Source organism: Belonocnema kinseyi, chromosome 6, assembly GCF_010883055.1.
Source record: "Belonocnema kinseyi isolate 2016_QV_RU_SX_M_011 chromosome 6, B_treatae_v1, whole genome shotgun sequence".
NCBI classification, from domain to species: Eukaryota; Metazoa; Arthropoda; class Insecta; order Hymenoptera; family Cynipidae; genus Belonocnema; species Belonocnema kinseyi.
In genome coordinates, this window is record NC_046662.1 from 12,161,380 (window position 1) to 12,174,269 (window position 12,890).

The 12,890-nt window shown below is 20.8% G+C and overlaps 1 protein-coding gene across 2 annotated transcripts in view; it reads left to right on the plus strand.

Annotated features, from left to right (window-relative positions):
• Nucleotides 1–7,607, plus strand: part of LOC117175127 (eEF1A lysine and N-terminal methyltransferase homolog) — a 55,990-nt gene extending 48,383 nt beyond the window's left edge. Inside the window, exons 8-9 of one of the 2 annotated variants that reach the window (XM_033364702.1) lie at nucleotides 6,789–7,348; nucleotides 7,444–7,607. In XM_033364702.1, coding sequence (XP_033220593.1) covers nucleotides 6,789–7,334 — 546 coding nt within the window. In that variant the 3' untranslated portion in view covers nucleotides 7,335–7,348; nucleotides 7,444–7,607. Of the gene's footprint in view, nucleotides 1–6,788 lie in introns of both variants that reach the window. The other variant, XM_033364701.1, reaches the window with a different exon arrangement.
• The last annotated feature ends 5,283 nt before the right edge of the window (nucleotides 7,608–12,890 follow it).

The window sequence follows — 12,890 nt, forward strand, 5'->3', positions numbered from 1 at the left end:
TTTGGTTTCAAAAATTCATCTACTTAGTTTAAAATTCTTTATTTTGTTGAAAATTAATTTTTTGGCTTAAAGATTCATCGTCGTAGTTGAAAATTTATCTTTTTGGTTGAAAATTGAAATATATTGTTAAAAGTGCCTTTTTTCTTGTTTGAAAAGTAATTTTTTGGTTTGAAGATTAATAAATTTTTTTGAAATATTATCTATTTAATTTATTATTAAACTATTCTGTTGAAAATTCGTTATTTTGTTCAAAATTAGTTTTGACTGAAAATTTAAGTATTTAAGTTTTGGTTAAAAATATATCTATTTTTGTAGAAAATTTGAGTTTTTGGATTAAAATTTATTTTTTGGTTTGAAAATTTATCATCACCTTTTTTCTTGTTTGAAAATTAATTTTGTGGTTTGAAAATTCATAAATTTTGTTGAAAATTCATCTATTTAGTTTAATATTCTTTATTTTGTTGAAAATTAATTTTAACTGAGAATTTAAATATTTATGTTTTGCTAAAAAATATATCGATTTTTGTAGAAAATTGGACTTTTTAGATTCGTAGTTAAAAAAATAATCTTTTTGGTTTGAAAATTGAAATAGTTTGTTAAAAATGCCTATTTTTTGTTTGAAAAATAAGTTTTTGGTTTCAAGATTTATAACTTTTGTTGAAAATTCATCTATTTAGTTTAATATTCTTTATTTTGTTTAAAATTAATTTTAACTGAAAATTTAACTATTTAAGTTTTGGTTAAAAATATATGGATTTTTGTACAAAATTTGACTTTTTGGATGAAAATTAATTTTTTGGTTTGAAAATTCATCATCGCAGTTGAACATTTCTCTTTTTGGTTGAAAATTGAACTATGTTGTTAAAAGTGCCTTTTTTCTTGTTTGAAAATTAATTTTTTGGTTTGAAAATCCATAATTTTTGTTGAAAATTCATCTATTTAGTTTAATATTCTTTATTTTGTTGAAAATTAATTTTAACTGAGAATTTAAATATTTAAGTTTTGGTAAAAAATATATCGATTTTTATAGAAAATTAGACTTTTTAGATGAAAATGAATTTTTTGGTTTGAAGATTCATCATCGTAATTAAAAATTTATCTTTTTGGTTGAAAATTGAAATATTTTGTTAAAAGTGCCTTTTTTCTTGTTTGAAAAATAATTTTTTGGTTTGAAGATTCATGACTTTTTTTTAAAATTCATCTATTTCATTTATTATTAAACTATTCTGTTGAAAATTCGTTATTTTGTTCAAAATTAATTTTAACTGAAAATTTAACTATTTAAGTTTTGGTTAAAAATATATCGATTTTTGTACAAAATTTGACTTTTTGGATGAAAATTAATTTTTTGGTTTGAAAATTTATCATCGCAGTTGAACATTTTTCTTTTTGGTTGAAAATTGAAATATTTTGTTAAAAGTGCCTTTTTTCTTGTTTGAAAATTAATTTTTTGGTATAAAAATTCAAAAATTTTGTTGAAAATTCATCTATTTAGTTTAACGTTCTTTATTTTGTTGAAAATTAATTTTAACTGAGAATTTAACTATTTAAATTTTGGTTAAAAATACATCCATTTTTGTAGAAAATTTGACTTTTTAGTTGAAAATTAGTTTTTTGTTTTGAAGATTCATCATCGCAGTTGAAAATTTACCTCTTTGTTGAAAATTCATATTTTTTGGTTAAATTCAACTATTTTCGTTATTTAAATTAATTTTATATCTGAAAAATTACACTATTTCATTTTTTGTGGGAATTTTTTTTCTTTTCATTTAAAAATTCATGTGTCATTCATTTTGTTGAAAATGAATGGCACATGAATTGAAAATTTAACTTCCATTTTTGTTCGAAAGCTTATCTATTTTCGTTGAAAATTCAACTAAATATTTAGTTGAGAATTCATTTTTTGGTTTGAATATTAATTGTTTTTCTTTGAAAATTCTTAATTTTTTGTTAAAAATTCATCTATTTAGTTTTAAATTAATCTATTCTGTCGCATATTCTTTATTTTGTTGAAAACTAATTTTAACTGATAATTTAACTATTTAAGTTTTGGTAAAAAATATCGATTTTTGTAGAAAATTGGACTTTTTAGATGAAAATTAATTTTTTGGTTTAAAGATTCATCATCGTAATTAAAAATTACGTCTTTGGTTGAAAATTCATTTTTTTGTTTTAATTTAACTTTTTTTTTATTTAAATTAATTTTATATCTGTAAAATTAACTATTCCTTTTAAAATGGAAAAATTTTTATTTTTGATTTGAAAATGCATGTGTCATTCATTTTGTTTCATTGAAAATTTAACTAAATATTTAGTTGAAAATTCATTTTTCGGTTTGAATATTCATCATTTTTGGTTGAAAATTCTTATTTTTGTTTGAAACTTGAAATATTCTGTTGAAAATTCGTTTTTTTTTGTTATTGTTTATTTTTTGTTCAAAATGCATTTGTTAATCTGAAAATTGAACTATTCCATTTTTTATTAGAAATTTATCCTTCTGAGTTCAAAATTTAACCATTTATTTGAAAATTCGTATTTTTTGGTAGAAATTTTTTTTTTTCCTCAAAAATGCAACTTTTTAGTGAAAATTCAATTAGTTGGTGAAAAATGCATCTGTTTTATTAAAAAATTATCAGTTTGGTTGAATTCAAAGGTTTTTTATTTTAAAAGAAACATATTTTGGCATTGAAACTTCCCTTTTTGATTAAAAATTTATCTTTTTAGTTTGAAATTCATGTATTTGGTTCCATACTCAACAATTCCAGTTACAGATTAATAATTTTAGTTAAAAACTCATCTATTCGATTTAAAATAAACATTTTTGTTTCTTAAAATATCAACAATTACATTATTTGTTGATAATTCATCTTTGACGAAAAATTAAATTTCTTCATTGAAAATTTGTCAGTTTTGTAAAAAAAATTGTTTTTAGCTTACAAATTCAAGAATTTTCTGATAGCTATTATTTTCTTTACTCAAAAACTCGTCTTTTTTGTTTTTGTATTAATCTCGTTTGGTAGAAACTTATTCTTTTTTCCTTGAAAATGCAACTTTTTAATTGAAAATTATTCTCTTTTAGTTGATGATTGAATTATTTGGTTGAAACTTCAATTTTTTAGTTAAAAATGCATCTGTTTTTTTTTCAGTCATCTTTTTCGTTTGTTTTTTTGTTCAAAATTTATATTTTTTAGTTGAAATCCAGTTATAGATTCATTGTGTTAAATAAAAATTCTTCTTTTTGATGTAAAATTTAACTATTTTTTGGTTTAAATATTACCTATTACATTTTTCGTTGAAAATTCATTTTTATTTTAGAAAATTCTTCTTTTTTTGTTGAATTAAAATATTTTTTATTCAAAATCAACATATTTTTTATTCAGAGTGCGTTTTTTTTATGTTGAAAATAAATTTTTCTAACAGAAAATTTAACTTCTATTTATGGTTAAAAATGTATATTTTTAAATTGAAATTTGATGTATTCGGTTAAATTTTCAACTATTTCAGTTAGAGTTTAATCACTGTAGTAAAAAAAATTCATCTTTTTTCATTTAAAACGGAAAGCTTTTTTTAATTCAAATATCAACTATAATATTTTTTAGTTAAAAATTCATCTCTTTTTTGTCAAAAATTCTTCATTTCTTTGGCTGAATTCAGATGTTTTTTATTTAAAATGAACATATTTTCTTTATTCAAAATCCTTTTTTTTTTAAATTAATTTTTTCTAACGAAAAATTCAACTTCCATTTTTTGTTAAAAAATTACCTTATTTTATTTGAAAATTAATGTACATATTTGTTTAAATATTCAACTATTTCCGTTAGAGATTCATCATTTTAGTTTCAAATTCATCTTTTTTATTAAATATGTTTAAAATTAAAAATTTTATTCAATAAAATTAGATATATTTATTAAATATTCATTTTAGTTTAGAGTGCATCTTTGTTATCTTTTTTATCATTTAGTTTGTACAAATTAATTTTGTTGTTGAAAACTAAATTGTCTAACTGAAAATTTAACTATTTTTTTATTAATTTTTTATACACAAAATTTACTTATTTTTTGTTTGAATATTCATCTTTTTGGCTAAAAATTCAGGTATTCGATTAAAAAGTAATATATTTTGTTTAAAATGCAATAATTTTATTTGAAATTTTAGAAATTTAAAGCGTTTCAAATAGAATTTAATGTGGAAATCACATGAATATTATTTAAAAAAATTTATTTCCCTATTTTTAAAAATAATTTTGACCCGTGAAGTCTGTTTTTGGTACAGTTGAAAAAATATATTTTGACTTCTTCTTGTAAGTGAGAGTCGAAATTTAAAACATTTTAGGTCCTGATTTAATTTCATCAAATATATGTTCCGATAGGGTGGTCCAAAGAGGTTTTTTTCTCGAATTTTCATGTTTATCGCCCGTAAATATGTTTTAATTAACTCATTTTTATTATTTCCCATGAAAAAAGACATTTTTGTAAATTTTATTCAAAATCTCCCTAAAAAAACTCAATGAGTGAAAAAATATGATTTGCGATTTTTTGCGTTTTTTTTTTTTAAATTTAAATTCAAATTCTTTCTAATGCTTAAAAAACTGCCTTATACCAATAACTAGATGTTTAAATAATTTTTTAAAACAATTTTTATTTTGTTAGCAATTTTCTCTTTGAATAGAGTTAGAAAGTCGCAGTTCAAAAAGAAATTGACTTTTGTTAAATTTTGAATTAGTGAGTTAAGTAATTGATTAAATTTAACCAAATTAATTTTTTAAGTAATTCATTATTATTTTTAATAATATTCTGTTTGAATAATGCTATAAAGTTGCTATTTTTTTTAGAAAATTTTAGTTTCATTTATTTTTCAAATTTTCACAAAAAAAAAATTTCAATAGTTTTCAAAATAATAAGTCGAATCGTTATCTTTTTAAATTATGACATCATTCAGTTAACAATGCGTAATCCGAAAATCTTCTACCTTAAAAATTTTCCAGTTTAATTTTTAATTTTTAATTTTAAGTATGTTAATATGCAGTCTTGAATACATAAACAAATAAAAATTAAAAGTGTTCAGAGTTGAAAATTTTGGATAGAAACATTTTTAAGTTTGTCAAATGTAAATGTAAATAAATTATTTTTGAAGTATTTCTTTTTCTGCTTTAAGTATTAAAAGGAAACAACAATTTATCTCGCAAAACGATTCCAAATCCGTTCACACTTTGAGAATTTCCAGATTTTATTTTTTTAAATTAAACGGTTTCAATTCGAAAGACTTTCAAATTTCAAATTTTTGTAATCGAGAAAAAGAATAATTATTTAGTATTTAGAAATATTTGACTGTTCATTTAAGACGAGTAAATTAAAACCAAATATTTAAAAGTAAAAAATTTGAAACTGAATTATTTGACAATTTTAATCGTAGAATTAAAAAATATTTAATTTGTAAGTGATATTGTTTAATTTTAGTGTTTAAATAACAATTGAAAGCTTATTATTTGTAAAAAAAAAAATTGAGTAATTTTAAGAGGTATTTAGAAGTTTTGAAAAGATTCAAAATTTATTTTCTTGAAATTATTTCAAATGATTTAAAGAAAGTGTTTTTTCTTTGCTGATTTAAAAAAAAAATTGAAAATAATTTTTCATTTTGGAAAATTATTTTAAGAGAACGTTCAAAAATATTTAAAAATTTTCTAAAATTGTGACAAAAATAATCGGGAAGATTTTCAGAAATTGTTTTTAAATTTGCAGAATTTTCTAAAAATTGTAGAAAAACTCGATTAATTTTAAAAGATATTTATAAGTTCTAAAAAAATTTTTTTTATCATTTTAAATTTAAATAAATTTAAAACAACTGCTAGTATTCTGAAGATTTTGAAATAAAATTTTGAAGCTTTTCAAGGATGTTTAAACTATTTAAAATGAAAATAATTTAACTTATAATTAAGCAACAGGGTGGCCGCTGGATTATGTTATTATTTAGCTCACAATATATTATTCAAAATATGTTTACATTCAAAAATTTTCATTTAAAATTTGTATTTTTAAGCTTACATTTTTAATTAAAAATTGTTTTATTCAAATGCTTGCGAATTGGGGAAAAAAACCGGCAATTTATTTCTTCGATTAAAATGGCCACCCTGAGGAAGTATTTTATTTAAAAAATTTAATTTATCAATTTTCAACGTTTCTAGATTAAAATTGTTTAATTTAATATGATATAAAAATTTAAAGTTCATGAATTCTTTAATTATTTAGAGCATTGAAAATGATAACGTGGATTAAATTTTTACAATTTTGGTCTGAATCTTTAAAATTATTAATTTATAAAAGTTAAAAATTTGAAATTTTGCCGTTTATCTGCATTTAGTTTAAAAATTTTTAATTGAGTAGTGTTAGTACCTTCCATGTGTAAATTAATGAGCATTTGAATACCAAATTTTGGAATTAAAACAATTTTAAACTTCAATTGCAATACTTTACAATTTGAGAGTTTCACTTTGAGTGCTTTCGTTTGCAGTTTATTTTTTATTACATCTAATGAAAAAATGTTTAGCTTTAGAGTTCGAATTTTATTTTATTGCATTAATTATGGCATTAATTATTACTCTGCTATGTAAAAAGTGGAAAGTTAATAATTTCAGGAAAAAAAACGCAACTACCAAAAAAAAATGATTTATTTTTCTCAGCATTCCAAAAAATATACAGAATAGGTAGAGAAATTTAAGAAAAAGATTCTCAAGTATTTTTGGACCGCCCTTATGTTCCAATCACTCATTTAAAAAAAAAATACTTTCCAGTTAAAGATCACAGCCGTGGAGATCGACAAGGAAATGTTGAAAATCGCGACCGAATATTTCGGTTTGGTACAAAATGAAAATCTGAAAGTAGAAATAGCAGACGGGATTAAATTTCTAGAAGATTCTGCAGAAGAAAAAAAGAAATTCGATGCGATTTTATTCGATGTTGATAATAAAGACGTGTCTTTGGGCATGAGCTGTCCGCCAAAGCAGTTTGTCGAGGATTCAATTTTAAAAATGGTAGCAAAATGCCTCTCAACTGACGGCCTCTTTATTTTAAATCTCGTCATCAGGAATCAGGCCTTGAGACAAGGAGTGATTGACGACCTGAAAAAAGTCTTCAAATTTATTTCCACCTGCTCTCTGCAGAATGACGTTAATGAAATTGTTGTTGCTTCGATGAATTCTTATGGAGTTAAAGAGTGGACTGGCAGGATAGGAAAAGCTGGAGCCAATTTGAATGATCAAGCTAACACACAAAAATTGTCATCCGATGATTTGATCAATGTTTCTTCACTTCTGGAAGCTTTGAAAGTCGAGACTTGATTTATTTTTGAGAGATTCGAAAAAAAAATCGACTATTTAGTGTGAATATCAATTTTCTGAGCACTGGAGTGCAAATTGGGACTTTGTGTCTTGAAATGTGATGTGAGAGACGAATAAAATTTGGAAAATATATTTAGGATGGGAGGAAGAAAGGTAATTAATATTCTGAATGTTACCGGCATTTTTATATTTTAAAAATCATATTGCTTTTGGAAAAAAAGAACTATTTTTAAGAAGATGTAAATCTTTGGTAATAAATCGTTTTTATCTACAGCTTTTTATTTATTTAAATTTATAAATTTATTTTGGAATCTATAGAAATTGAAAAATTATTAAATATATATTCAAGTGTATAAAATGCACTGTTTAAAAACAAAAATTTTCAAATTCTTATCAACTTTAAACAAAATCCAACTGTTTTGGTTGAAAATTTATTCTTTTTAATTTAAAAGTCAACAAACAAATAGTTATTATATTTTTATTACATTATTTATCATATTATTATATTTATATTTTTGTATAATATTTTTTGTTCATAATTCAACTTTTTTCTTAAAAATTAATTATTTTTGTTGTCAAAAATTCAACTATTTCTTTGAAATTTGAACTATTTAGTTAAATATTCATTTTATTGGTTGAAGTTTCAACTGTTTTGTTGAAAATATGTTTATTTCTTCAATTGAAAATAAATGTTCCTTACTGAAAATTTAAATATTTCATTTGTGGTTGAAAATTGATAGTTTTTAATGTAGTTGAAAACTCAATTATTAAATTTCTCGTGAAGAATTAATCTTTTTCGGTTGAAAATTCAACTAAAATTTGCAGTTGAAATTTGAAAATTCGTATTTTTTTGTGAATAATTAATATTTTTAGTTCAGAATTCAACTACTTGTTTGAAAGTTGAACTACTTTGTTAAAAAAAATTGGTTGTAGCTCTTTTTGGTTAAAAAGTTAAATATTTGGTTGAAAGTTCCTAATTTTTTTACTGAAACCTTAATTTTTTTTTTTAATTGATCCTTTTCAGATAAAACTTATTATTCTTAAATAATTATTTATAAATAATAAGTTTCATCAGAAAAAGATTAATATTCAAAAAAAGAATAATAATAATTTTCTAACACAATAATAATTATAATTATATATATTACTATTGTTTTGGTAGAAAATTAAAATTTTTGATGAAAATTCATATTTTTGGGTGGAAAATTGAATTATTTTGTTGACAATTTACCTTTTAAATTCAACCATTTTCTTGAAATCTTTTTTCTCTCATGGCTGAAAAATATTCTTTGTTTTCGTTTGAATATTGAACGCTTTTGGTAGAAATTTGATCTTTTTATTTAAAAATGCAACTTTATAGTTGAAAATTAAAATATTTGTTAATTATAATATCCAATATTTTTATTGGTTGAAGATTTTACTATGTTTTTGAGAATAGGTTTATTTTTTGGATGAAAATTATTTTTCCTTACTGAAAATTTAAATATTTTATTTTCGGTTGAAAACGCATAATTTTTAATATACTTGATAACTCAATTATTAGATTTCTCGCTGAGAATTCATCTTTTTCGGTTGAAAATTCAACTAAACTTTCTAGTTGAAAATTGTATTTTTTTGTAAACAATAAATATTTTTAAAAATTCAACTACTTTTTGAAAGTTGAACTACTTTGTTAGAAAAAAATCTTATTAGTTTAACATTCTTTTTTTGTTTGAAAAGTTAACTATTTTTTCAAAAGTTCCTTTTCCTTTGTTTTAAAATTAATTTTTTTACTGAAAGTTTTATGATTCTTTTGTTTTTTAATTTATTTTTTTTCAGATTACATTTATTATTTTTAAATAATTATTACTATTATTTTTTTATAAAATTCACATTTTTGGGTTGAAAATTCAACTATTTTTTAGGAAATTCGCCTTCTTTGCTTTCAAATTCAACAATTTTGTTGAAAACATTTTTTCTCACAAGGCTGAGAAATCTTTTTTTCTTTGAGAACGAACTCTTTTGGTAGAAGTTTGATCTTTTTCATTTAAGAATGCAACTTTATAGTTGAAAATTAAAATCTTTTTTATTGAAATGTCTAATATTACTTTTTTTTGTAGAGAATTCAAATTTTCTAGTTGAATTCAATTTTTTTTTAATTTTAAATTAAAATTTCTTAGATAAAACATTAGCCATTCCAATTTTTGTTGAAATCTTATTTTATTTGAAAATTCAACTTTTTTCCTAAAAATACTTTTTTTCTTTTTTTGTTGAAAACTCGACAATTTGTTTGAACGTTGAATTATTTTGTTAAAAATTCATTTTATAGGTAGAAGATTTTACTGTTTTGTTGAAAATACGTTCAATTTTTAATTAAAAAATTAATTTTCCTTACTGAAAATTTAAATATCACATCTGTGGTTGAAAGTTGATCGTTTTTAATGTTTTTTTTAATAATTAATATTTTTAGTTCAAAATTTAGTTTCTTTTGTTTAAAAATTAATTTTTTTACTGAAAATTTAAATATTCTTTTTTTTCAAAATTGATCTTTTTCAGATGAGACTTATAATTTTTTAATAATTATTACTATTATTTTGGTAGAAAATTAAATTTTTCGATAAAAATTCATATTTTCGGGTGAAAATTGAACTATTTTGTTGACAATTGGCTTTTTCATCTCTTTAAATTCAACAATTTTATTGAAAACATTTTGTATTGCAAGGCAATTTAATTTAAATTTTCTGGTTGAATTCAACTGTTTTTTATTTAAAATTAAAATCTCTTTTATATAAAATATCGAGTATTCCAATTTTTAATGAAATCTTATTTTATTTGTAAATGCAACTATTTTCTTAAAAATTCTTTTTTTTTTGTCGATAATTCAACTACTTGTTTGAAAGTTTAACTATTTCGTACAAAGTTTCTTTTCCATTGTTTAAAATTTAATTTTTTTACTGAAGATTTAATTGTTTTTTTTTTTAATTGATGTTTTTCAGATCAAACGTATTACTTTAAAATAATTATTACTATTATTTTGTTAGAAAATTAATTTTTCGGATGAAAATTCATATTTTCGGGTTGAAAATTGAACTATTTTGTAGGCAATTAGCCTTTTTGGCTTGCAAATTCAACAATCTTTTCTGTCGTTGAAAATTCAACTCTTTTAGTAGAAATTGTATCTTTTTTAGTTAAAAATGCAATTTTATGTTTGAAAATTAAAATCTTTTTTTTAAATATAAAATATTACATTTTTCGTATAGAATTGATATTTTTTGGTTAAATTCAACTGTTTGTTAAAAATTAAAACCCCTTTTAGTTAAAATATCAATTTTTTAAATTTTGGTTAATATCTAATCTTTTCTTAATTCGAGAATTTAACTACTTAGTGTTAAAAAAAACGTCTTTTTTGTAAAAAAATTTTCTTTTTCGGTAACAAATTATTCTTTTTATTTGAAAGTTTAACTATTTAGTTGAAATTTAAACCACTTTGTTAAAGAATTATTTTATTTGTTGAAGAATTATCTCTTTGATTACAAATTAAAATATTTTGTTCAATATTTGCTTTTTTTTTTTAAATTAATTTTTTGAACTGAAAATTCAACTATTCCATTTTTGTTTGAAAATTGACAATTTTTAGTTGAAAATTCAAGTATTGTAGTAGAAAATTCAGGTAAATAAATTCGATTTAAATAATAAAGACTTGTTGTATTGTTACCGAAAATCTTGGTTGCTTTTAAAATTTCAAAAACCATTTACAGTTTCAAGGATTTGAATTATTTTAATGGATTTTAACACAATTTTATGGGGGTTTGAAAAATTTCGGAAGAATTTCTATTTTTTATCTATCTCTATTTTCTATATTTAAACGTTTTCAGGATAGTTTAATTTGGAATACTTAAATTTCTAATTATTTCAGAACGAAAAAATGGTAATTTAACTATTTAAAATAGAAAGAAAATTGGTAATTGAAGAAAACTGAAAAATTTAGTGTTGAAAATTGAAAATTTAATTTTTAACTTTTGAAAATAAAAGAAATTTGGTAATTAAATTTTTAACTGAAGGAAATTTAATTGTTGAAAATTCCATGTTTTTAAATTAAAGAAAACAAAAAATTTAATTGTTCAAAATTGAATTTTCAACTGATAAAAACTGAAGAAAATTTAAAATAAAATAAACTTGAAGCTTGTGCTTTCATCACTTACATTTTCTTCAGTCTCCAGCTATTAAACTCAACTTGAGATTTTAATAAATAAACATTTCAATCTATAAAACAAAAATGTTGAAAAAAATCGCCTTTTTCATATCTATATCAAATTTTAAAAAAAGCTTCTTTAATGTTAGAAGTTATAAAAAATTATTTAACATTATTTAAAAATACAATAGTTCTTACTAAAAGATTTTTTTCTTCTTTTCTACAGGTAAGAATTAATATTTAATCTTTCCTCTTTTTCGTGAAAAAATTACTTTTTTCTTTTCTTTTTTTTATCTCCTTTTGCACTCTGAACAATTGAGTTTTTGATTTTTATCAATTTTTAACAACTGAATTTTCACCTGTTGAAAATTTATTTATCAAGGTTCAACAGCTGAAAATTTTCCATTTTCATCAATTTTTAAAAACTGTATTTTCATGTTTGGAAAGTTTATTTATCAATTTTCTTTCATTTTCAACATTTAAAAATTCCAATTTTTTTTTTTTAATTTTAAACTATGGAAAATTGGAGAGAATTAATCATTAAGTTTTGAACAGTTGAAAATTGAATTACCAATTCAACAGTTGAATTTTTTACTTCCTTCATTTTTCAAGAATTAAATTTTCATCTGTTGAAAATTTAGCCATCCATTTTTTTTTTATTTTCTACAGTTAATTTGTTTACATTTTAAATTTCAATGATTAATTCAAAAGTTGAAAGTTGCATTTTTAATTTCATTCAATTTTTTAACAATTGAATTTCCAACTGTTTAAAATTTAGCGGTCAATTTTCTACAGTTAATTTTCGTACAGTAGAACATTCAATTATAAATTAAAAGTTGAAATTTTAATTCAATTCAATTCTCAACAATTTAATTTTTAACTGTTGAAACTTTGTATATCAATTTTATGGCTAATTTTTTTACAGTTCAAAATTTAATTATCAATTCAAAAGATGAATCTTTTATTTTTTTTCAATTTTCAAGAATAGAATTTTCGATTTCCTTTAATTTTCACTTGTTCAAAATTTAATTGTCAATTAAATAGTTGAATTTCTTATTTTTATCATTTTTCAACAGTTGAGTTTTCAAAGTTGAAAATTGTTTAAAATTGAATGATATATTCAAAATTTTTGTTAAAAATTTAATTGAATTTTCGATTTCCTTCCATTTGCAATACTTGGAAATTTAATTATCAATTTAACGTTGCATTTTTTATGTTCAATTTTCAGTAGTTGATTTTTAAAAGTTGAAAATTTTTTGAAATTTAATTAACTATTTTTTTCAATTTTCAGCAGCTGAAATTTTTTTTTCGATTTTCAACAATTCATACTTCATATACTGAAAATCTAATATTCAATAGTTGAAAATTCAATGATCAATTCCAAA